This window comes from Mus musculus, chromosome 3, assembly GCF_000001635.26.
Source record: "Mus musculus strain C57BL/6J chromosome 3, GRCm38.p6 C57BL/6J".
Classification (NCBI taxonomy): Eukaryota; Metazoa; Chordata; class Mammalia; order Rodentia; family Muridae; genus Mus; species Mus musculus.
The window spans coordinates 113,342,200-113,368,219 of record NC_000069.6 but is presented as its reverse complement, the minus strand read 5'-3'; the positions used below and the strand labels follow the sequence as shown (position 1 = coordinate 113,368,219).

At 37.3% G+C, this 26,020-nt stretch overlaps 1 protein-coding gene across 1 annotated transcript; it reads left to right on the top strand.

Moving 5' to 3' along the window:
• Nucleotides 1-11,561: 11,561 nt before the first annotated feature.
• Amy2a2 (amylase 2a2) lies at nucleotides 11,562-23,171 on the top strand. The gene is made up of 10 exons (NM_001160152.1): nucleotides 11,562-11,884; nucleotides 12,215-12,361; nucleotides 13,438-13,626; nucleotides 14,359-14,589; nucleotides 16,256-16,389; nucleotides 17,067-17,189; nucleotides 17,282-17,381; nucleotides 18,544-18,662; nucleotides 18,771-18,896; nucleotides 20,941-23,171. Exons 1-10 carry the CDS (start codon nucleotides 11,717-11,719, stop codon nucleotides 21,128-21,130), a joined length of 1,527 nt encoding a protein of 508 aa, NP_001153624.1. The 5' UTR covers nucleotides 11,562-11,716; the 3' UTR covers nucleotides 21,131-23,171.
• The last annotated feature ends 2,849 nt before the right edge of the window (nucleotides 23,172-26,020 follow it).

Sequence of the window (26,020 nt, the reverse complement as noted above, 5' to 3'; positions counted from 1 at the left end):
ATATGCAGCTAGAGTCAAGAGCTCCGGGGTACTGGTTAGTTCATAATGTTGTTCCACCTATAGGGTTGCAGATCCCTTTAGCTCCTTGGGTACTTTCTTTAGCTCCTCCATTGGGAGCCCTGTGATCCATCCATTAGCTGACTGTGAGCATCCACCTCTGTGTTTGCTAGGCCCCGGCATAGTCTCACAAGAGACAGCTACATCTGGGTCCTTTCATAAAATCTTGCTAGTGTATGCAATGGTGTCAGCGTTTGGATGCTGATTATGGGGTGGATCCCTGGATATGGCAGTCTCTACATGGTCCATCCTTTCATCTCAGCTCCAAACTTTGTCTCTGTAACTCCTTTCCAAGGGTGTTTTGTTCCCACTTCTAAGGAGGGGCATAGTGTCCACACGTCAGTCTTCATTTTTCTTGAGTTTCATGTGTTTAGGAAATTGTATCTTATATCTTGGGTATCCTAGGTTTTGGGCTAATATCCACTTATCAGTGAGTACATATTGTGTGAGTTCCTTTGTGAATGTGTTACCTCACTCAGGATGATACCCTCCAGGTCCATCCATTTGGCTAGGAATTTCATAAATTCATTCTTTTTAATAGCTGAGTAGTACTCCATTGTGTAGATGTACCACATTTTCTGTATCCATTCCTCTGTTGAGGGGCATCTGGGTTCTTTCCAGCTTCTGGCTATTATAAATAAGGCTGCTATGAACATAGTGGAGCATGTGTCCTTCTTACCAGTTGGGGCATCTTCTGGATATATGCCCAGGAGAGGTATTGCTGGATCCTCCAGTAGTACTATGTCCAATTTTCTAAGGAACCGCCAGACTGATTTCCAGATTGGTTGTACAAGCCTGCAATCCCACCAACAATGGAGGAGTGTTCCTCTTTCTCCATATCCACGCCAGCATCTGCTGTCACCTGAATTTTTGATCTTAGCCATTCTGACTGGTGTGAGGTGGAATCTCAGGGTTGTTTTGATTTGCATTTCCCTGATGATTAAGGATGTTGAACATTTTTTCATGTGTTTCTCTGCCATTCAGTATTCCTCAGGTGAGAATTCTTTGTTCAGTTCTGAGCCCCATTTTTTAATGGGGTTATTTGATTTTCTGAAGTCCACCTTCTTGAGTTCTTTATATATGTTGGATATTAGTCCCCTATCTGATTTAGGATAGGTAAAGATCCTTTCCCAATCTGTTGGTGGTCTTTTTGTCTTATTGACGGTGTCTTTTGCCTTGCAGAAACTTTGGAGTTTCATTAGGTCCCATTTGTCAATTCTCGATCTTCAGCACAAGCCATTGCTGTTCTGTTCAGGAATTTTTCCCCTGTGCCCATATCTTCAAGGCTTTTCCCCACTTTCTCCTCTATAAGTTTCAGTGTCTCTGGCTTTAAGTGAAGTTCCTTGATCCACTTAGATTTGACCTTAGTACAAGGAGATAAGTATGGATCGATTCGCATTCTTCTACATGATAACAACCAGTTGTGCCAGCACCAATTGTTGAAAATGCTGTCTTTCTTCCACTGGATGGTTTTAGCTCCCTTGTCGAAGATCAAGTGACCATAGGTGTGTGGGTTCATTTCTGGGTCTTCAATTCTATTCCATTGGTCTACTTGTCTGTCTCTATACCAGTACCATGCAGTTTTTACCACAATTGCTCTTTAGTAAAGCTTTAGGTCAGGCATGGTGATACCACCAGAGGTTCTTTTATCCTTGAGAAGAGTTTTTGCTATCCTAGGTTTTTTGTTATTCCAGATGAATTTGCAAATTGCTCCTTCTAATTCGTTGAAGAATTGAGTTGGAATTTTGATGGGGATTGCATTGAATCTGTAGATTTCTTTTGGCAAGATAGCCATTTTTACAATGTTGATCCTGCCAATCCATGAGCATGGGGCATCTTTCCATCTTCTGAGATCTTCTTTCATTTCTTTCTTCAGAGACTTGAAGTTTTTATCATACAGATCTTTCACTTCCTTAGTTAGAGTCACGCCGAGATATTTTATATTATTTGTGACTATTGAGAAGGGTGTTGTTTCCCTAATTTCTTTCTCAGCCTGTTTATTCTTTGTGTAGAGAAAGGCCATTGACTTGTTTGAGTTAATTTTATATCCAGCTACTTCACTGAAGCTTTTTATCAGGTTTAGGAGTCCTCTGGTGGAATTTTTAGGGTCACTTATATATACTATCATATCATCTGCAAAAAGTGATATGTTGACTTCCTCCTTTCCAATTTGTATCCCCTTGATCTCCTTTTGTTGTCGAATTGCTCTGGCTAATACTTCAAGTACTATGTTGAAAAGGTAGGGAGAAAGTGGGCAGCCTTGTCTAGTCCCTGATTTTAGTGGGATTGCTTCCAGCTTCTCTCCATTTACTTTGATGTTGGCTACTGGTTTGCTGTAGATTGCTTTTATCATGTTTAGGTATGGGCCTTGAATTCCTGATCTTTCCAGAACTTTTATCATGAATGGGTGTTGGATCTTGTCAAATGCTTTTTCTGCATCTAACGAGATGATCATGTGGTTTTTGTCTTTGAGTTTGTTTATATAGTGGATTACATTGATGGATTTTCGTATATTAAACCATCCCTGCATCCCTGGAATAAAACCTACTTGGTCAGGATGGATGATTGCTTTAATGTGTTCTTGGATTCGGTTAGCGAGAATTTTATTGAGGATTTTTGCATCGATATTCATAAGAGAAATTGGTATGAAGTTCTCTATCTTTGTTGGATCTTTCTGTGGTTTAGGTATCAGAGTAATTGTGGCTTCATAGAATGAGTTGGGTAGAGTACCTTTAGCTTCTATTTTGTGGAATAGTTTGTGCAGAATTGGAATTAGATCTTCTTTGAAGGTCTGATAGAACTCTGCACTAAACCCATCAGGTCCTGGGCTTTTTTTGGCTGGGAGACTATTAATGACTGCTTCTATTTCTTTAGGGGATATGGGACTGTTTAGATGGTCAACTTGATCCTGATTCAACTTTGGTACCTGGTATCTGTCCAGAAATTTGTCCATTTCTTCCAGGTTTTCCAGTTTTGTTGAGTTTAGCCTTTTGTAGAAGGATCTGATGGTGTTTTGGATTTCCTCAGGATCTGTTGTTATGTCCCCCTTTTCAGTTCTGATTTTGTTAATTAGGATTTTGTCTCTGTGCCCTCTAGTGAGTCTAGCTAAGGGTTTATCTATCTTGTTGATTTTCTCAAAGAACCAACTCCTCGTTTGGTTAATTCTTTGAATAGTTCTTCTTGTTTCCACTTGGTTGATTTCACCCCTGAGTTTGATTATATCCTGCCGTCTACTCTTGGGTGAATTTGCTTCCTTTTTTTCTAGAGCTTTTAGATGTGTTGTCAAGCTGCTAGTATGTGCTCTCTCCCGTTTCTTCTTGGAGGCACTCAGAGCTATGAGTTTCCCTCTTAGAAATGGTTTCATTGTGTCCCAAAGTTTTGGTTACGTTGTGGCTTCATTTTCATTAAACTCTAAAAAGTCTTTAATTTCTTTCTTTATTCCTTCCTTGACCAAGGTATCATTGAGAAGAGTGTTGTTCAGTTTCCACGTGAGTGTTGGCTTTCTGTTATTTTTTTTGTTATTGAAGATCAGCCTTAGTGCATGGTGATCTGATAGGATACATGGGACAATTTCAATATTTTTGAATCTGTTGAGGCCTGTTTTGTGACCTATTATGTGGTCAATTTTGGAGAAGGTACCATGAGGTGCTGAGAAGAAGGTATATCCTTTTGTTTTAGTATAAAATGTTCTGTAGACATCTGTCAGATCCATTTGTTTCATCACTTCTGTTAGTTTCAGTGTGTCCCTGTTTAGTTTCTGTTTCCATGATCTGTCCATTGGTGAAAATGGTGTTTTGAAGTCTCCCACTATTATTGTGTGAGGTGCAATGTGTGCTTTGAGCTTTACTAAAGTTTCTTTAATGAATGTGGCTGCCCTTGTATTTGGAGCATAGATATTCAGAATTGAGAGTTCCTCTTGGAGGATTTTACCTTTGATGAGAACGAAGTGCCCCTCCTTGTCTTTTTTGATGACTTTGGGTTGGAAGTTAATCTTATCAGATATTAGGATGGCTACTCCAGCTTGTTTCTTCATACCATTTGCTTGGAAAATTGTTTTCCAGCCTTTTATTCTGAGGTAGTGTCTATCTTTTTCTCTGAGATGTGTCTCCTGTAAACAGCAAAATGTTGGGTCTTGTTTGTGTAGCCAGTTTGTTAGTCTATGTCTTTTTATTGGGGAGTTGAGACCATTGATGTTAAGAGATATTAAGGAATAGTAATTGTTGCTTCCTGTTATTTTTGTTGTTAAAGTTGGCATTCTGTTCTTGTGGCTGTCTACTTTTAGGTTTGTTGAGGGATTACCTTCTTGTTTTTTCTAGGGCATTGTTCCCGTTCTTGTATTGGTTTTTTTCTGTTATTATCCTTTGAAGGGCTGGATTCGTCGAGAGATAATGTGTGAATTTGGTTTTGTCGTGGAATACTTTGGTTTCTCCATCTATGGTAATTGAGAGTTTGGCTGGGTATAGTAGCCTGGGCTGGAATTTGTGTCTTCTTAGTGTCTATATAACATCTGTCCAGGCTCTTCTGGCTTTCATAGTCTCTGGTGAAAAATCTGGTGTAATTCTGATAGGCTTGCCTTTGTATGTTACTTGACCTTTTTCCCTTACTGCTTTAGTATTCTATCTTTATTTAGTGCATTTGTTGTTCTGATTATTATGTGTCGGGAGGAATTTCTTTTCTGGTCCAGTCTATTTGGAGTTCTGTAGGCTTCTTGTATGTTCATAGGTATCTCTTTCTTTATATTTGGGAAGTTTTCTACAATAGTTTTGTTGAAGATGTTTGCTGGTCCTTTGAGTTGAAAATCTTCATTCTCATCCACTCCTATTATCCGTAGGTTTGGTCTTCTCATTGTGTCCTGGATTTCCTGGATATTTTGAGTTAGGATCTTTTTGCATTTTCCATTTTCTTTGACTGTTGTGTCGATGTTCTCTATGGAATCTTCTGCACCTGAGATTCTCTCTTCCATCTCTTGTATTCTGTTGCTGATGCTCAAATCTATGGTTCCAGATTTCTTTCCTAGGGTTTCTATCTCCAGTGTTGCCTCACTTTGAGTTTTCTTTATTGTGTCTACTTCCCATTTTAGGTCTAGTATGGTTTTGTTCATTTCCATCACCTGTTTGTATGTTTTTTCCTCTTTTTCTGTAAGGACTTCTACCTGTTTGATTGTGTTTTCCTGTTTTTCTTTAAGGACTTGTAACTCTTTAGCAGTGTTCTCCTGTATTTCTTTAAGTGATTTATTAAAGTCCTTCTTGATGTCCTCTACCATCATCACGAGATATGCTTTTAAATCTAGGTCTAGGTTTTCGGGTGTGTTGGGGTGCCCTGAACTGGGCGAAGTGGGAGTGCTGGGTTCTGATGATGGTGAGTGGTCTTGGTTCCTGTTAGTAGGATTCCTACGTTTACCTTTCGCCATCTGGTAATCTCTGGAGTTAGTAGTTATAGTTGACTCTGTTTAGAGATTGTTCTTCTGGTGATTCTGTTACCGTCTCTCAGCAGACCTGGGAGACAGATTCTCTCCTCTGAATTTCAGTGCTCAGAGCACTCTCTGCTGGCAGCTCTTTACGGGGGAAAGTGCGCAGATATCTTGTTTTTGGACCTCCTCCTGGTCGAAGAAGAAGGCCCAAAACAGGGCCTCTCTCAGAAGCTGTGTTGCTTTGGCAGTTCCCAGAAGCTGTCAGTTTCTGTGGTGCAGACTCTCACCTGTGCAGACTAAATTCCTAAGTTCCAGGGAGTCCTGGAACCAAGATGGCGACCGCTGCTCCTGAGGCTGAGGCCGCCTCCCGAGCCAGGCGGACACCTGTCCTCTGGTCCGGACGGTGGCTGGCTGTCTGCGGCCCGCCAAGGGTGCTGCCTCAGCGTCTCTGTGCTTCTGCCTGTCCCAGAAGCTGTCCGGTTCTCTGGCGCACCCTCTAACCTGTTCAGGCTAATTTCCTAGGTCCCGCTGAGTCCTGGAACCCAGATGGCGACCGCTGCTGCTGAGGCTCGACATCTGGGTTCTTTCCAGCTCCTGGCTATTACTCATAAGGCTTCTATGAATGAACATAGAGGAACATGTGTCCTTATTACATGCTGGAGAATCTTCTGGGTATATGCCCAAGAGTGGTATTGCTTGGTCCTCAGGTAATACTATGTCTAATATTCTAGGATAAACTGTTTTCCAGAGTGGTTGTACAAGTTTGCACTCCCACCAGCAATGGAGGGGTGTTCCTCTTTCTCCACATCCTTGCCAGTATTTGCTGTGACCTGAGATTTTTATTTTAGCCATTCTGACTTGTGTGAGTTGGAATCTCAGGGTTGTTTTCATCTGCTTTTCCAGATGACTAAGGATGTTGGAATTTTTTTTTAGGTGCTTTTCGGCCATTCAACATTCCTCAGGTAAAAAATTTTGTTTAGCTATGTACCCCATTTTTTTAAACAGTGTTATTTGATTTTTTTGAGTCCATCTTCTTGTGTTCTTTGTATATATTGGATATTAGCCCTCGATCAGATGTAGGATTGATAAAGATCTTTTCCCAATCTTTTGGCTGCCTTTTCATCTTGTTGACAATGTCCTTTGCCTTACAGAAGCTTTGCAATTTTACTAGGTCCCATTTGTCTACTGATTCTTGATCTTATAGCACAAGCCATTGATGTTCTGTTCAGAAAATTTACCTCTGTGCCCATATGTTTGAGGCTCTTACCCACTTTTTTTTTCTATTAGTTTCAGGGTATCTGGTTTTATGTGGAGGTCCTTGATCCACTTGGACTTGAGCTTTGTACAAGGAGATAAGAATGGGTCAATTTGCATTCTCCTACATGCTAACCAACAGTTGAGAAAGCACCATTTGTTGAAAATACATTTTTCCTCTAGATGGTTTTAGCTTCTTCGTTAAGATCAAGTGACCATATGTGTGTGGGTTCTTTTCTGGATCCTCTTGATCTTCATGCCTATCATTGGACCAATATCATACAGGTTTTGTTGTTGTTTTTATAACTATTGCTCTGTAATAGAACATGAGGTCAGTTATGGTGATTCTCCCAGTTGTTGAGAATAGTTTTTGGTATAATGTTTTTTTGTTTGTTTGTTTTTGTTTTTGTTTTGTTGTTGTTGTTCCAAATGAATTTGCCAATTGCTCTTTCTAACTCTATGAAGAAATTAGTTAGAATTTTCATGGGGAATTTATTAAATCTACAGATTGGTTTCCACAAGATGGCCATTTTTACTATATTAATTCTGCCAATCCATGAGCATGGTAGATCTTTCCATCTTCTGAGATCTTCTTTGATTTCTTTCTTCAGAGACTTGAACCTTTTGTCATATAGATCTTTCACTTGCTTAATTAGAGTCTAGACCCAATTCATTACATAAAACCACAATTAAGCTTATACCTAAATCACCCAAAGACCAAACAAAGAAAAAGAACTTCAGAACAATCTCCCTCATGAACATTGATGCAAAAATACTCAGTAAAATGTGGGACACACGACTTGCCAGCAAGTAAGATGCCACAACATGATCCTTCTGCAACACCTTTATTGGGAGAGCATGGACTGTGTAGGCGAAAGGCCCCGAGCCCCAGAAATGGTGCTGCTTATATAGGCCTACGAGTGAAGTGTCCATACCTGATTGGTTATGCTACTAATACCTCATTAATATGCCTTGGGCCAGGCAGTGACTCCGCAAAAAACTCTTATGCACATGTGCACATTGGTTGTTTACCCATATTCATGGGCGTTGGCATTTTGCCACCAGTGCCATCTTGTAATGGCGTTTTCGGCTTCCCACATCTCCCCCTTTTTATTTTAATAAAATGATGCTGGACTAGGCCTGTGCAATTATGTCTATCCACCACGACTCCTGTTTTAGGTCGTTCCTCTGTGTCACAGCCATAGGGCCATCATAGGGTAACCCTATCGACACCAGGCCCCATGTCTTAGGTTGGTCTGTGCATGAGGAAAGTTGCCTGTCTTTGGATACCGAGATGCTGTGTGACAGTAATTGCTAAATGACCTAGCGCAAACTCAACAAAAGAGGCCAGCCAAGTTTTTTAAGGAATGAATTAGCGGAGAAATCATGATCACCCTATCACGTGCAATGAGGAAACCTCAGCAATGTGCAAGGGCTGATCAATGATCATTGAGTCTCTCTCATCCCAGTGCAATGGATCCATAAATCTGTGGGGTGCAAGAGCAGAGAACACAGATGTCAACTAATTCTTGAGCATAGATAACCAAACTTCAGGGGAGGTGCCGTTTTCAATGGCTAAAAGTGCCTGAGTTATAATCACCTTGTCACATTTTTGTTGAGTTCTGAATTTGCAAACCAACCAAAGCATGAACACCAGTCCACAGCATATGGCAGCACAAAACAAAATCACTCCCACCCATTCCTTAAAGCAAGAAAATGCAGAGGTAAGCCAAGAGGTGAAGTCTCCAAGGGTCACTGGTTCCACTCTGGTTCCATTAAAGTTCAGGATCTGTATCTGCAGCTTCATCTGCAAACTTTCCAGCTCCTGCGACCAGTTCCCCTTCAGATAATTCGATAAATCTGTACTTTTAATGAAAGAATTGTTAATATACCTAACGGGAGTAATGCACACATGAGGGGTTGATGTCACACAACTCATTCGTATGACATCCATCATCTGCTCCATGTTATGTTGTGAAATATCTACTCTTTGATTCACTAACATAAATCCTGAGGCAATATGAGAATCAGCCCTTTGCAGGGTAAGCAATGCCTCAGATGTTTTTTCTGCTATCTGATTTATGGTGTCAGCAGTATTAACTTGATTGGTCATAGCAATTCTTGTGGTAACCGCTGACGCCGCCTTGGACACTGTAATGGCAGTAACAATGGCAGCTGTGATTCCAAAATCTCTCCTCTGCCAAACAAGACTCATGATTGGGAATTTCTCTGGATCTGCCTCAACAGGCACAGGGACAAAGGTTGGTAAATGTACCACTAAGGCTAAGAAATTAGTTCTATTCTAGCATTGCGTCATAAAACAAGTGACATATGTACAATCTAACCATTCTGTATTATTTTGAAATTCAGCCAATATAAAGAAAAATGGAGGATTGACACAGACTTCTACTGGAGAAGTAGTCATATTTCTGATAACTCTATTAGATGTCACATTATCTAAATGAGCAGAGATATTGGAAAGTGTGGCAGAAACATTCAATATCTCATGAAAGGTTCCAGTCAGCAGTGCAAAGGCTGACAAACTGGTACTAGCACCTGCCTCATTACTTAAAATCCATTGGTAGTATGGCCAAATATTTTCTTTTCCTGTAGCATCTCCTTTATCATTCATACGGCAAAATCTAATGGTGGTGACAAAACAAAACCCTTTGCTATTTCTTTCCGAGGAAAAACATTTGATTGACAAGGTGAAAAAACTATAGGAAATGCAAGGTCTGGATGGCACCAAGGCACGCTGTGTATAGCAGTAGCATTGCCAACAGGCCATCGTGATGTTTTGGGAATAGTCACATTTCCCTTTACCATAATAGTGGTGATGTTTATAGGTGAAGTTACATTATTTCCAACATCACTTGAGCCTGACTGCGCTCCTTGAACAACTTGCATTAAAGCATAAAATAACACTCCAGAGCTCACTTTATTTTGGTAAATGGGACCTACCCAATTAGAGATAATCTTTTTCTTTAAAATTATACAGGGTATAGAAGGTTTATCCACATTATGCACAAACATAGTGTATAATTTAAATGAAAACTCGTACTATTATACACCCGTAGCTCTTGAGGAGTTTGTCGTGCACAAGGCACATCCAAAAAGCAGTTAGTTGTAAAAAACAAAGGCAAGGTAGAAGAATTGGAATGTACCGGTAAAGGTACTGGCCATGATCTCACTACGGCCCACAAAGGTATACTTATCCTTGTCTCAATCATCAGGAGTAAGAGTAACAGGATCATCTTGGGATCCATCTCGCTCTTTCAGGGTCCTTGCCAGTTGTGTCCAGAACCCAAAGTGGATTATCTTCACCCTGTGGAAAAACACAAATAGCTCCCCTGGAGCTGATTAATATGGGATCCGGGTCATACCATTTATTATCAAGGACATTTTTCCATTTGACCATTTCATTGGGTGGTTGAAGCCATTGTCCGTGCCTTTCAGCTGGCGAACTCCCAGCATCATCCAATTTTAAGAAATTAAGAGTAAATATTGTAAGGGATAGAGCCATCTTTGGTGTCATAGCCTCTATTCCCCTCTTTTTGTTTTTGCAAATATTGTTTCAAAGTATGATGGGCTCTTTCAATGATACCTTGGCCCTGTGGATTATAGGGCAATCCAGCAATATGTTTCACTTGCATTTGTTTGCAAAATTGACTAAATTTAGAAGAAGTATATGCAGGACCATTATCTGTCTTTAGCACTAGGGGCTTTCTCCGTGCAGCCCAAACCTCTAAGCAGTGAGATATGACACGAACTGCTTTTTCCCCTGTCAAGGGAGAAGCATGTAGGACACCAGAACTGATATCAATGGACACATGTACATATTGTAATTTACCCAAAGCTGGGAAATGCGTGACGTTCATTTGCCGAACATCTAGGGGTCGCAATCCACGAGAATTAATGCCCACGGAAGGTGCATTAATAACTCTACACATTTACCACACCATAGGACAATATCTTGAGCTTCTGTTCATGTGAGCTTAAACTTCTGTCGCAGTGTAGAAGCAGGGACATGATAAAGTTGATGAAAATTCTTAGCACCTTCTATAGAACTTTGTGATAGGAAAACCATATCTCTGGTGGCTGAGTCACCAATTGCATTTCCCTTAACCATAGGTACAGGTAATCAACTCAGAATGAAAAGCCAGTAGCTATCAACAAGGCGGAGGTGCCACTGCTAACCCTGTGGCCACAGAACCCTTACTGCAGCTCTCAAGTGAGATTGAATGCCTCATCTTTTATAGATTTTACATAGATTGGAAAGGCAGTAATTTTTTACTTTGTATGAAGTATTATGTCAGGAAGAAAAGATATTTGGCTAAGGAGAAAAACTAACACGTGCACAATGAACTCTACTGCTTTGAGCCCTGATGATTCAGTCTATGGATTGATGAAAGGAAAGGGATATTTCACAATTCCAGAAGTATTTAAATTTAATGCTATCCCCCTTATATAATTCTATTGATTTAGAGTACTTTCTATAAATTGGCAACTTGCACAAAATCTTAACTTTTTTCATTCTCACTTTTACTACAGTAGTAGGTGCATGGCACAATGCAGCATCTTAAAATTAAATGAAAATACTGAAATAATGAAAAAAAATCTTAAGTAGGCGAAACAAAAAGAAGTGAATTGATACTCCCATTTCTATTTGGAATGGTGCAATACAAAGATTTAGAGATGAAACGTCCCAGATATATTTGATTTCAGTTGTAATTCTCCTTGTACGGGTTGGTGGAGGTCACAAAAAGTAAGATATAGTATCAGTCAATTAGTAATTGATATTTAAAAGAATTAAGTTTATTCTCCATGGGAGTTTCTGAAGAACCTTCAGCTGTGCACATCATTGCTACTAATCTCTTTCGAATGATAGACTGTACCTTAAATATTTACTCATGAGCATTTACTTTGGAAAATGTACTTTTTGTAGAAATATAAATAGGCGCTAGAGAGAAAGAACACTGACAACTTCAAAGCAAAATGAAGTTCGTTCTGCTGCTTTCCCTCATTGGGTTCTGCTGGGCTCAATATGACCCACATACTTCAGATGGGAGGACTGCTATTGTCCACCTGTTCGAGTGGCGCTGGGTTGATATTGCCAAGGAATGTGAGCGATACTTAGCTCCTAAGGGATTTGGAGGGGTGCAGGTAAGATAACTTCACAAATAAATGCAGAGCTTACTGTGCTCACATCATATTCTAATCAAGACTAGTGACTTTAGAGCACAACTTCATTTCACACATGACTTTGCTGAGAAAGAAAAAGGATTGGTAGTTGTGGCACCTTTGTACTTATTGTAGAATATCAAGAGGACCTCTGCAATGTCCTTCCATAATATCTGGTGATATTATGATACACAACAGAAGTGAATGTTTATAGGTTAAGAAGTAATGCCAGATTATTGATAGCTTTCTATAAGATTTAGGTATGTAACATAAGCCATCATCTGGTACTAATTATAACTGTTTTACTTGTAGGTCTCTCCACCCAATGAAAACGTTGTAGTTCATAACCCATCAAGACCTTGGTGGGAAAGATACCAACCAATCAGCTATAAAATCTGCACAAGGTCTGGAAATGAAGATGAATTCAGAGACATGGTGACAAGGTGCAACAATGTTGGTGTAAGTGAGGACACATTTTCTTTAAAAATTATGGAAATATTATGTGGAAATATTTCTCTTTTGTGTCTATTTCTTTTTGTTTAATCAAGATTTAAAGTTCTAAAATTTTACTTTACATTTTATGAGTTATTGAAAATACACTTTTATCTTATTGTCAACTTTTATTGGATTTTTAAAAATTTACATTTCAAATATTATCCCTTTTCCCGTATTTCCCCAAGACACTGCCTCTCCCACCCCTTTGCCCCTGCTTCTACAAGGGTGTTCCCCCACCCACTCACCCACCTACTACTCCATCTCTGCCCCCTCAATTCCCCTACACTTCGGAATTGAGCCTTCACAGGACCAAGGGCCTCTTCTCCTATTGATGCCCGACAAGGACAAGGCCATCGCCTGCTACATATGCAGATGGATCCATGGATCCCTTCATGAGTACTTCTTGGTTGGTGGTTTAGTCCCTAGGAGCTCTGGGGTGTCTGGTTGTTGAAATCCTTGCATAACATACCGTTTGAGGGTGAAGGAATAGTACTCATAAAGTAAAATATTGACTTTTAAAATTAATAAGTGTTAAAACATCCTAAAGTATTTTTGTGGGCACTGATTGATATGTGAGGATTAAGTCGTTTTCTAACCACAATTTTTAGGTTTTCTTACCCTATTATTATTTTAGGTGGTAAATATCTGCTTTGTTCTATAATGAAGAGATCGGTACCTTTCCTCTGGTCTTTAGCCATGTAGTGTATAAATTAAGCTATGATCAATCTCCTTGTAACCCTGTAAAATGTCAAATACAATAGGCTCAAATATATACCTTGCCCTACATTGTCAAAACAGACCTTTTGTTTGTAGTTCTGGTAGTGTCTGTTTCTTTCTTCTTAAGAGCTCTATATCTTTTTTCCATGTATAATGACTATAGTTGATCTTATTTCACAGCAGCTTCCTTTTTCACTTGACTCACTTTTCTAAAGTGAAACTACAAAGCATCAGGTGAAATGTTTTGGAGATTTGCTGTGAGATTGCAATGTAACTACAGTTTTTTTTTTAGTACAACTGAAATATGCACTTTTCTTTGTTAGGTCCGTATTTATGTGGATGCTGTCATTAACCACATGTGTGGCGCAGGCAATCCTGCAGGAACAAGCAGTACCTGTGGAAGTTACCTCAATCCAAATAACAGGGAATTCCCAGCAGTTCCATACTCTGCTTGGGACTTTAACGATAATAAATGTAATGGAGAAATTGATAACTACAATGATGCTTATCAGGTAATGAGAGAAATGATGGAAATAAAGAATATGTTTCTACATATGCACAGAAATTTATGAAATGCTATTGGACACAGGAAAAAAGAATGCTATTAATACAGAATGCTAAATAATAGAAAGGAAAAATGTCCTGTATTATTTTTACATTATTTTGTAAGGATACACTAGGGTTAATGATAAAGGCAGAAATGCTTTCTTGAAAATGTGTCTGAAAAAGCGTGTTTTAATCAATTATATAAATATGGTAAAATGGAAATCATTAGAAATACAAATCATATATAGAAACAATTTTCAGACTGAGTTACAGTCTCCATTTTGTAGCAGTGTACTTAACATGAGTTACTTCTTGGCTTTGATTTTTTCACCTATGTAAAATAAAGAGAAATGATGGAAGAATAAAAGAGAAATGGAGAAGGAAATGTGGAGAGAACGAGAGAGAGAGAGACAGAGAGAGAGAGAGAGACAGAGACAGAGACAGAGACTGAAAGAAGAGGGAGTCTCAGAAATGAAAATAGGCCAACTAAGATACTCATCTATTTTAATCTCTGACATATTCTTTATATTTACAACAACAAAAAATAGTTTGCATCCACATTAGAACATGAATACATTCTATGTCCCAATTAAAACCCATATAAAATTTGCTATTGATAAATGTGTAAATGGCTGAATGAGGAAATGAATTCTCAGGCAGAAATGACATATTATAAATCAATCATTTTCTCCCAACAGGTCAGAAATTGTCGTCTGACTGGCCTTCTGGATCTTGCACTTGAGAAAGATTATGTTCGTACCAAGGTGGCTGACTATATGAACCATCTCATTGACATTGGAGTAGCAGGGTTCAGACTTGATGCTGCTAAGCACATGTGGCCTGGAGACATAAAGGCAGTTTTGGACAAACTGCATAATCTCAATACAAAATGGTTCTCCCAAGGAAGCAGACCTTTCATTTTCCAAGAGGTAGACCAATATATAATTTTTAAAATTTTGATATTATTGTTTAATTACAGTGTTTCTTCCTTCCCTTTCATACCTCCACATACTTCCATGTACCTACCCTCCATACTTTCCTTTAAGTTCATTCTCTATGTTTTTACTTAATGTTATTATATGTATATGTGTGCATGTGTATGTACAAATTTATGCATATGTATATATATAATTATATACATATATATAATTATATATATAAACAGATACATTTGTGTATGTACTCAGACACATAACACTGATATATTTCATAGTGCTTCGTATGTAAGTAATTCAGCTCAGATATTTCTTCACATATGTATGATTTAAAGGTTGACTTGTTGGTACTAGACCACCAATTGCTGTGCTCTTCCCTCAGGAAGACTCCTTGTACCTACTATTCCTCTATTTTCTATAGTTCTTTGCATAGGATTTAAAGCTCCATGGGATTTTCTTTAAATATATTGGATTTCTCTAAGCATGTAATTATAATGTAGGTTAATAACACAGTTTCATGTAGACTTATCATTCTGTCCTTAAAAGTACAAATGTTGTTAATCAGAAATACCACATTTAATTATTTTTTAAAACTTGGTTATTTTAATTATTTACATTTCAAATGTTGTCCCCCTTCCTTATGTCCCCTCCCAAACCCTCTCATCCCATCTCCCTCCCCTTTGCCTTTAAGGGGGGGTACTCCCCCCACCCACACACTCCAGCATCAACCCTCTACCATCCCCCTACACTGGGACATAAAGCCTCCACAAAACCAAAGATCTCCCCTCCCACTGATTCCAGATAAGGCAGTCCTCTGCTACATATGTACCTGGAGCCATGGACCCATCCCATATACTTTTTTTTTTGATGGTTTAGTACCTGGGAGGGCTTGGGGGTCTGGTTATTTGATATTGTTGTTGTTCCTATGGGGTTGCAAATTCCACTTCAGCTCCTTCAGTCCTTCCCTTAACTCTTCCTTTGGTGTCCCAGGGCTCAGTCCAATGGTTGGCTGTGAATATTTGCATCGGTATTTGTTAGGAGCTGGCAGAGCCTCTCAGAGGATAGCTATGCCATGCTCTTGTAAGCAAGCCTTTCTTGGCATCAGCCATAGTGTTTCAAGGCAGTGATATCTTCATTAATCCATCTCTTATATCCAAAGATTTCATTTTCCAACACAGAGAAATCATAATGCTTATTGTCTCAAGTTAATTTTTCTGATTTTGAGTTTTGTTTCATGTTATTAGCATTTGTAGGTGTTTAAGCAAATGGATGACCCCTTTTCTTCAGCAGTGCTGTCACTTGAAGTGCACTGAGGATGACACCTTTCTGTCTCAAATTTCTTTAGAAAGGTTTATTAGTTTGTAAGTGCTTCTAATGTTGACAAGATAGCAAATGTTACCTTATTGTGAACTAGGGAATTTTCCCTTCTGGCAATAATCCTAGAGGATAAAAATGACTTTTGTAATTTGAATAATAATTTGCTTTCCCCCAATATTGTGACATATGGTTTATGAATAAAATCAGCATGTATGTGTACAGAAAGCCATTAGGAATATTTTGAATAACATAACTATTTTTAATAATTCTAAATAATATTATCTTTCAATAATATGATTTAAAAATACACTTAAAATAACACTTGCCCCAATGTCTCTCCTAGGTCATTGATCTGGGTGGTGAGGCAATTAAAGGTAGTGAGTACTTTGGAAATGGCCGTGTGACAGAATTCAAGTATGGTGCAAAACTTGGCACAGTTATCCGCAAGTGGAATGGCGAGAAGATGTCCTATTTAAAGTAAATATATATCATTTCATCATGTGTTCTATAATACATTTGTTGTCATTTGGCATCAGTGAGATATATCTTAAATATCCTAACTTAAATAATTGATTATTAGTTAGGCTTATTGTTTATCAACCCTTAATTAATCATGTTTTTAATTTCATATATCAATCATCTGATAACAGTGGTAATCCAAAGTATCACTTAGTGATTTTTGTCTTGTTGTGATAAGTCCATTAGATTCTAAGAATGTTTGTTCATCGCCTACTAAAGATAGATTAGTATCCCAAGAATAGTTATACTCAGAAATGATCCCTATAATGTGGCCATAGTATGGAATTTCCTTATGCTACATTAGAGAATTAACTGAAAATTTCAAAAGTGTGTAATTTAAAGGCACAGTTACAAATTCATTTTCATTCTATATTGTATAATACGGATATCTTAATTCTCAAGTCCATAATATTACAATAAAGGAAAAAAGATCTAAAGAGAAAAATTTCAGAAAAAAAAATTTATATAGTAAGACCTAAATGTGGATAAAATTTCCATTTATATTACCATAGAAAATTATATATATATATGAAAGACTCCTCATGAAATTGTCATTTATTTTGACAACTGAGGATGCAATATGTAATGTTATATTAAGCATTGTGGAATAATAATGTGCTTTTATAAAAATGCAGGAACTGGGGAGAAGGTTGGGGTTTGGTGCCTTCTGACAGAGCCCTTGTGTTTGTGGACAACCATGATAATCAGCGAGGACATGGTGCTGGAGGATCATCCATCCTGACATTCTGGGATGCTAGGTAGGACAACATTCTTTGCTGTCCTTGGGTGTGCATTTAATGACAGTAAAGTATTATATACTTCTGCTTTAACACTATTTTGAACCTTTCAGAATGTATAAAATGGCTGTCGGATTTATGTTGGCTCATCCTTATGGATTCACAAGAGTAATGTCAAGTTACCGTTGGAATAGAAATTTCCAGAATGGAAAAGTAAGTCTTGGAGTTGTCCAAAGCATATTTTAATCTAGAGAAAAAAGTGTTTCTGTTTTAAGTTCATATGCATTTATAGCATTTGGAATTATTATTAAGTGTTCATTCATGGCAGTTTTCTAAAGTAAGGGCAATGAAGAAGTACCTGATATTGAAAATGAAATAGTTGAAATACTAACAAAATGCAGAGTGAAAACAATTATGCCTGATAAAGCCTTGACTCATAGATTTAACATTGAATTATGCCTGTTAACACCAAAAGGAATGTCAAATTCTTTCTGCCCTTGGTACAATAAATGCTGTCATATCAAAATACTTTCATTTTTCCTGTATAATAGGAAGCATCTTATCTGATGATGATTAAGGGAATTATAGTAGGTGGGAGCTTTGAGAATCACAGAACAGTGATTTGATAAAAAAAAATCACTGTGAGCCTTGACTGATATCCAATATGTGTTTATTAGTTTCATACATTTAGACAATTTCAAAAGTTAACTAACCAATGAGACTACCAAATATCTTATATGTGAAATATCATATCTCAGTGGAAAATACTAGCCTTATAGAGAAACATCAAATATATATAAAAGTTTTACTATAAATTTGCCAGTTACTTTTAATTTTCTTTGAATATAATCCCTTTGTTGTGTATTGAAATTTATTCTTTTTTAAAAGGGCTTTCATGAGTAGAATGATCTTTCTTTAAAGGTATATTCAAATATTTTGCCATCATAAGATGTTCACTTATACTTTGGTAAACTTAATAATGTCAGAACATTTTAGGACATTTAATAAACTATTGGTATGAAGTTAAGTAAAAATAACTTAGAAATTGTTATATTAGAAAATTTTTATAGATATTTTAATTTTTATAGTAGCCAAGAGCTATGTCTTTCTTTTATGTGCATACTGAGGCACATTCATATAGTGCATAGTGATGGAAATATTTCAGGGAGTAACTAGAGTCTGTTTTAATATGTTCCTAGAGAACTTCAATTTGCACATAAATTAAGAACTCAGTGAAGGTCTGTGAAAACACTGAAGGATTTAGATAACACTGTAGAGACAGGATTAGCCCACTGGACTTGGGTTTGGTTTTCTCTAGTGGCAAGAGTCAGGGAGCTACAGGCATTCAAATGACTTGATTCTTTCAATAATTAAGGATCAGAATGACTGGATTGGACCACCCAATAACAATGGAGTAACAAAAGAAGTGACCATTAATGCAGACACTACTTGTGGCAATGACTGGGTCTGTGAACACAGATGGCGTCAAATCAGGTAGGAATGTCCCGTTTAGATCTTGTCTAATAAGGAAGTTGTTTAACCTTTTATTTTAAATTGTTGAATTAAAGGGTACCAGCATTTCTCATGATATTGTGCTTTTAGGAACATGGTTGCCTTCAGGAATGTGGTCAATGGTCAGCCTTTTTCAAACTGGTGGGATAATAACAGCAACCAAGTAGCTTTTAGCAGAGGAAACAGAGGATTCATTGTCTTTAACAATGATGACTGGTAAGTGGATATTGATTGGGGAATGGCTGTATAATATTATACTCTAAGATGATTCTTTTCTTTTCTTCTTCATTTATATTTTTCATATGTGAAAAATCTTTTAGACAAGGAATTTAAGCCACGATTGAATGTTCAGTATACATAAGAAATATGATATATGCTTTCCTATTTTTCCCTTGTGTTAATAAAATTTTGTTATTGTGTTCTTTAACTACAGCCTTCAATGGCATAGCATACATTCATATTTATGTACTCATTTGAAATATTTCACAAACCATATAAATAGTAAACATACATCTTAACATCATAAAACAATGGGCCATATTAGTACTGGAATACTTTCCCCAGTATCTTTGATTATTACTTATATATTTATCAATTTTACAGTTTTCAATTCTCTATGTGTTTTAAATGTTTTAAAGGCATATGTGAATTGCCTCTGATTTATGAGTTTCTACAAGAGGTTACTTACTCTGCCTTTAAAACCATTAATAGTGTCTATTCACCTGTAGTACTTCTGAGTCCTCCTTCATGGTTCCTTCAGATCTAGGTCAGATATGAGGAGTGGTGCTCACATCTTTTCATCTGAGTAGGGAAAAGGCTGAAGCACCCATATTTCTGGGCACTTGTGCTCACCTTGATCTGCATAGTGAGTTTCAGTATAGCCATGGCTATGAAGAGAGACCTTGTCTCACAAAACAAAACAAAACAAAACAAAACAAAACAAAACAGAACAGAACAGAACAGAACAGAACAGAACAGAACAGAACAGAACAGAACAGAGCAGAGCAGAGCAGAGCAGAGCAGAACAGAACAGAACAGAACAGAACAGAACAGAACAGAACAGAACAGAACAGAACAGAACAGAACAGAACAGAATTCTAGCTTAGAGAATCTCTTTGGGAGCCAGTTACCTCTCTCAATTTAAAATCAACTTTCTATCAGGTTGAGAAGACTTTTCTATAATGCCTACTTGATTTACTACAACAAAATGATTGAAGTATGTAACTTTTTTTGAAAGGTCACATGGTTGGTTGTTTAGGAGAACTAGAATTATTTCATGCAGACACTTTTCTATTACAAACCTAAAAAGTGTCCATAGAAATGCAAGATTATGTTTAATTCTAGGAAAAAAGTTATTTGTGGCATCATGCAATTGAAGAAGTTTTGAAAAATTAATGGTATTAAAATTAAAAAGAATCACCAGAGTGTATGTCCAGCAGAGGACAGCCTGGAAACAATGATGGTCCTCGCGGGAGGGCTTTAGTGTTGAGCTTCCCTGGGTTCTCTGTGTTTCTGTCTGGGCTCTACAGGCCATGAAACCAACACACATTTAAAACAATGCCTTTGGTATAGAGAGTTCACCTGCTCCCACGGGCACATGTTTTGTATTTGGATTCTCTTTACTGAGCTCTGAATTCTTACTGTTTTATAGCAGTAGGTTGGGCATTTATTATTTTGTGGTGGAGATATATATATATATATATATATATATATATATATATATATACATATATACATATACATATATATGCACATGCACATGCACATACACATTCACATACACATACACACACACACATACACATATACATACACATATGTGCATATACACACATGTATATGTACAGATATTATACACAGATACACAAACATATATGTAAGTATATATACATACATATATATGATCTTTTGCATTTGACTGGGTTGAATATATAATAAATACTACCTCCTGCTGGCACATACTGTGATGTCATCTCTGGAGATAAGGTTTTATAGCACAGGGTTGGGCATTTATTATTTTGTGGTGGAGATATATATATATATATATATATATATATATATATAATCACATATCTATATATACATATAGATATACACATATATATATACATATGTGCATATACACACACATGTATATGTACAGATATATATATATACACAGATACACAAACATATATGTATGTATATATACATACATATATATGATCTTCTGCATTTGACTGGGTTGAATATATAATAAATACTACCTTTTTTTTTTCAGGGCTTTGTCAGCCACTTTACAGACTGGTCTTCCTGCTGGCACATACTGTGATGTCATCTCTGGAGATAAGGTCGATGGCAATTGCACTGGACTTAGAGTGAATGTTGGCAGTGATGGCAAAGCTCACTTTTCCATTAGTAACTCTGCTGAGGACCCATTTATTGCAATCCATGCTGACTCAAAATTGTAAGAATCTATATTAAAGAGATTTGGATTAAGCATCAATTGCATGTGTTTCTTTTTCATATGCTCTGTACTATATTTTTATTTCTATTTTGTTTCTTTATTTTTATGTTTCCATGTGTGCTTTGTCTTCTGAGCCCTGGAGTGTATGTAGGATGTTTGAACAACCCTGTGCTGTGGCATAACCTCTCTACATTTTCCCATGAGCTGTGCTGATCAAACTAAATCCATGAGGCTTCCCTGGAACTCACTTTTATCTGCTATTCTATGTTGTTATCTCATATGCCCTTTAATTCTTGCAGTTTATTTCCTTGTAGTAAAAACCATAGACAACTGTCTTAATTAGGGTTTCTATTCCTGCACAAACATCATGACCAAGAAGCAAGTTGGGAAGGAAAGGGTTTATTCAGCTTAAACTTCTATACTGCTGTTCATCACCAAGGAAGTCAGGACTGGAACTCAAGCAGGTCAGGAAGCAGGAGCTGATGCAAGGCCATGGAGTGATGTTCTTTACTGGCTTGTCTCCTCTGGCTTGCTCAGCCTGTTCTCTTATAGAACCAAGACTATCAGCTCAGAGATGGCACCACCCACAAAGGAACCTCCCTGCTTGATCACTAATTGAGAAAATGCATTGCAGCTGGATCTCATGGAGGCATTTCCCCAATTGAATCTCTTTTCTCTGAGATAACTCCAGCCTGTGTCAAGTTGACACAAAACTAGCCAGTACAACAATAAACTTGAATAGGCAAATATCTTAAAACTCACATAAAATCATCTGATAACAACATCCTAAATATCCTAAGCATTAGCAGAATGTCTAAATGTTTTTTTCTAATAAATTCTCAAATATCTTAATAGTGTTCTGGCAAATATTTTGCTTTACTATTACTATAAATTCTTTCATGTAGCCGTTTTAAAGTATGAAAATTTATTTTCAATAAATTTCATTGACAATCTAATTACTCATTAAACATGCTTTTGGCTACTTGGAAAATCCATCATTGAATAATTTCTTCTCATGACTGTTTTCTTCAAGTTCCTTTCATAATTAATTTTTCCAGGAAAGAAGTTTCCTCATTCCACAATACCCACCTGTTTCTTTTTTGGTGTTCTGTTATGCATGGCCTGTGGTTCTTGTGATCGGGGAGACCCTTGTTCAGTAGAATGTCTCTGCTGGCGATTTGGCGGCTTGTGTGACCGCTGATGTTTAGGGTACTGGGGTTTTAGGAACTGGCATAACCTTGGATTCTGGATAAGTCATTGTCTCTGGTAGAGCAAAGAGCTTCTGCCAGAGTTGTGGTATGGGACATGGAGATGAGTGAAGGGGCCACTGTTGGGGAAAGTTCCACAGGCTCTGAGGAAATGTTGGTGGTCTGCCTCAGGGCCTGACCTGATAGAGCAGGGTGATTCTGCTGGAGCTATGGGTCAAGATATGGAGACCTGGAAGGCATGCACTTGTACCTGCTGTGCTATGTTGCTGGCTCATCTGTACTTTGATTTTTAAAGTTTATTTATTTTTTACCAATAGCCTTAAACAATGAACTTGAATAGGTAGACATGATGAATTGCACATGTAATCATTAGATAACTTCATCCCAAATTTACTATGCATTAGGAGAAAATCTAAATTTTTTTTCGAAGAAAATAATCAGAACTTTGGATGGCTTCCCAAGAAATATCTTTTTACCATTAATATGATTTCCTTCATGTTCCCCTATATATTTTATGAAAAAGTGTTTCAATATAAATTCACTCACTTATTAAACATGCTTTGGTTACTTTAAATCTCATCATTGCTCAATTTCCTCTGGTGGCCATTTTTTAAAAAAAATTGTCTTATAAATAGTTATTTCAAGAAAAAAATATCTTTTTTTAATTCCACAATACTAACAATACTGACAGCACATATTGTAACCTATCTTGTTACTCAGTTAATGGCATTCTTTGTTTGGTGTACAGAAGCATTTTAGTGTCATGAATTCCTGTTCTTATTGTATGAGAAATTGCAATCACATTCAGTAAAGCCTTCCTTTTGCAAATGAGTTTAAGCATGTGTCTTGTGTATACACTGGCAGATAATTCCCTGATATATCCTTCTTTGATATCTTTTAGATACCCACATACAAATGCAAATGCTTTATAGTCAAGGTATCTGATCTGCTTACACTCCTGCACATTCCTCATGGGCCCCAGCTGAGAATGCTACCTCTGGTTCTGCATCTCTTGACCACATCATATTCAATGCTCACACTTTATGCAGCTTTCAGGGTAAATTTTACCCTATCCTATTTTCAGCTAGTTTAATATTCATCACCTCTGATTCAAAGTTTATTTTCTGCAATCTCATGGAGTACTACTGGTAGCTGACTTTAGTGTATAATTCTGGGTCACCAGCTTTGATTTCCCAAATGTGTGTATAATGGAGAATCTAGGGCAGTAACCCCTGAGCAGATGTAGATGCCTTCTTTGTATTTTTTTTTTTATTGAAATAGATTTTGTTTCCTAAAATATATTTTGATCATCATTTGTCCTCCCTGCCCAGGTCCTTCACTCATCACTACACACTCATCTACTCTTTCCTTTTCTCCACTGTTAGAAACAATTAGGAATCTAAATAATAATGATAAAAATAATAATAATACAAAAAGTTTTAGTAGTTACAAATTAATAATTAGCAAAATACCATGAATATCCTAGAATTATTTTTTGAAGTGTTTACTGCTCAAGTGTGGTCTTTTGCTGTGTATTATAATGGTAAATATGGGATCCCAAGTTCTAAGGCAAGAGAATCTACACATAAAAAAGTTATGATCTTGCTGCTTAATTTAAAACTACTGGTTGAATAAAGATCCTGACACCCTTTATCTGGGCAGAAGAGAGGTGAGGTTTTGGTTCCCAGTCTTGAGATCTGATGCAGGATCTTGAGAGGGAAGGAAAGGGAGAGAAGGTTGATAGAGAAGATACCATTGGGTAGGTGAGTATGAAAACATGGCCACGAGGGCTGGCCAAGTAGAGGTAATAGCAGTCCAGAAGGACCATAGCACGTTATAACTTGGGGTCATTGATGGGAACTAGACATTAATAGCCTAGAGGGCAGATATCTGCCCAGCCCCTGTGCTGATTTAAAGGTTATTATAAATGTACAGGTCTTGTGTCTTTTATCTGGGAACTGAATCATCAAAGGCAGGGTAGAAACCCCCATTTGAGGTTAAATATTTGCTACAACAATTTACTTTGTAAAATCACTGTGAAATTTAAAATTTGCTATTTAAGAATATATCACTTATCTATTTTTACATCTTAACTTCCATAGAAGATAAATAAGAGTGGATATAAGTAAGTGACTTTAAGTAACTAAAAATAATATTTAAGAAAGAAACCAATGTACTAATCATAGTTTTATTAATGTAGAAAGTCGTTGTATAGTTTGTTTTCTATTCTTAGACTATAGCCATATCCTAATGCTCGAGTGCTTTCCAAGCATTGAAAACATCTCAGAAAAATCTCCAGGGCAGTAAAAACGGGGAGATTGATAAGTATAGAAATTCATATTTGTTCTCTTTTACAGTCTAGAAATCGCCAAATTAATTTATTCCAAAACTTTCTTTCACTGTTAATATTCTACAACACTCTGATTTACTTCCCCTTTGGCATCATGAATCCCTTGAGAAATGAGTGCTGTAGGAATATGTGAACTACACTGTGCTCAGGAACCACATGTTTTTATTAAACAGAAGAGAAAATATTACGCTTTAGTCATAAAAAAAATCCCTTAGATTTTCCAGTGACTTATAAATATCAAGGTTGATTTTCATGTTCATCTAACATCAATGAGAGGTTTCTTAGAAGTCTTTTTGTGATAATGATGGAAAGATAATTTTGGCTGTCTATTCCCTCATATGAAATCCTGTTGATTTATTTGTCCCTATTGCCACAACAGAATACTGGCTGCTGCCTTCTCTCCTTCCTACCCACATCTCTTGTGGATATCACATATTATCCCCCTTAAGTTACATCCTCCTTTGATGGGGAGCTGTGGGTAGCCACCAGAAAGTCCCAGATGCCAGGAGAGCAAGAGGGTCCCAGGACTCAATGGGATGACTGGCTAAAATACCCCACAAAGGATAGAGATGCCACGGACTGGCCTCAGTTGGCCCCTCAATCAGGGTCCCAGTATTCAGGTAGGCAGGGAGTCAGCGGGATGACAAAAAGCTGTGAACACAAGGGAGTATCGATATGAATGTAATTTCTCAAAGCAAGCATCAGACTTATATTATAGAAGGAGACAAGGAAATTAAGTGATACATAAAGGTCATCCAAGGTACATTGAGGTTACCCAATGCAAAATGACTTTTACAACAATACAGAGGAATGCATACATAAAAGCTCACAGGAATCAACTGGGATAAAAATCAATGTTAACAACTAGGAACAAAAGCAGCCCCACATAAGGTCAGCTTATCCTAAGAAGCCAGGGTTATTAATATATTATTATAACTTATTGCCATAGTTCCAATTCTTGTCCATTGTATAATCCATCTTTCCCTTAGGCCATTGTAAATTCTTGTGTATGGGAGTGACTCAGCTATTGTTCTAAGTATTTACTCAAGTTCCTTCTTAGACCACACCTTTCTCCTTCCTAGGCCATTGTAAATTCCTGTGTATTGGAGTGACTCGGCTATTATTATAAGTATTTTCTTGTAGACTAGCCCTGAAATTTCTAGCCCTATTCTAGTAAACTGTAGTGCCTGATTTCTTTCACTGTCTCTCTATCAACACTGGAGGCTTTTCATCTGAATGAGTAGCATTCTTACAAAAATCAAAGTCCAAGTTTGGCTCAACGATTTCCTAGGATAATGGAACACTGGTGGAGGGTAATCTAACTTAGTTATATGTC

What these genes read in the sequence shown, in the direction of transcription:
- Amy2a2 (NM_001160152.1), top strand. Translation starts at nt 11,717, where the DNA reads ATGAAGTTCGTTCTGCTGCTTTCCCTCATTGGGTTCTGCTGGGCTCAA. An exon ending in AGGGATTTGGAGGGGTGCAG is followed by an intron (nt 11,885 to 12,214) that starts GTAAGATAACTT and finishes TTTTACTTGTAG; the next exon opens with GTCTCTCCACCCAATGAAAA. An exon ending in CTGACATTCTGGGATGCTAG is followed by an intron (nt 17,190 to 17,281) that starts GTAGGACAACAT and finishes TGAACCTTTCAG; the next exon opens with AATGTATAAAATGGCTGTCG.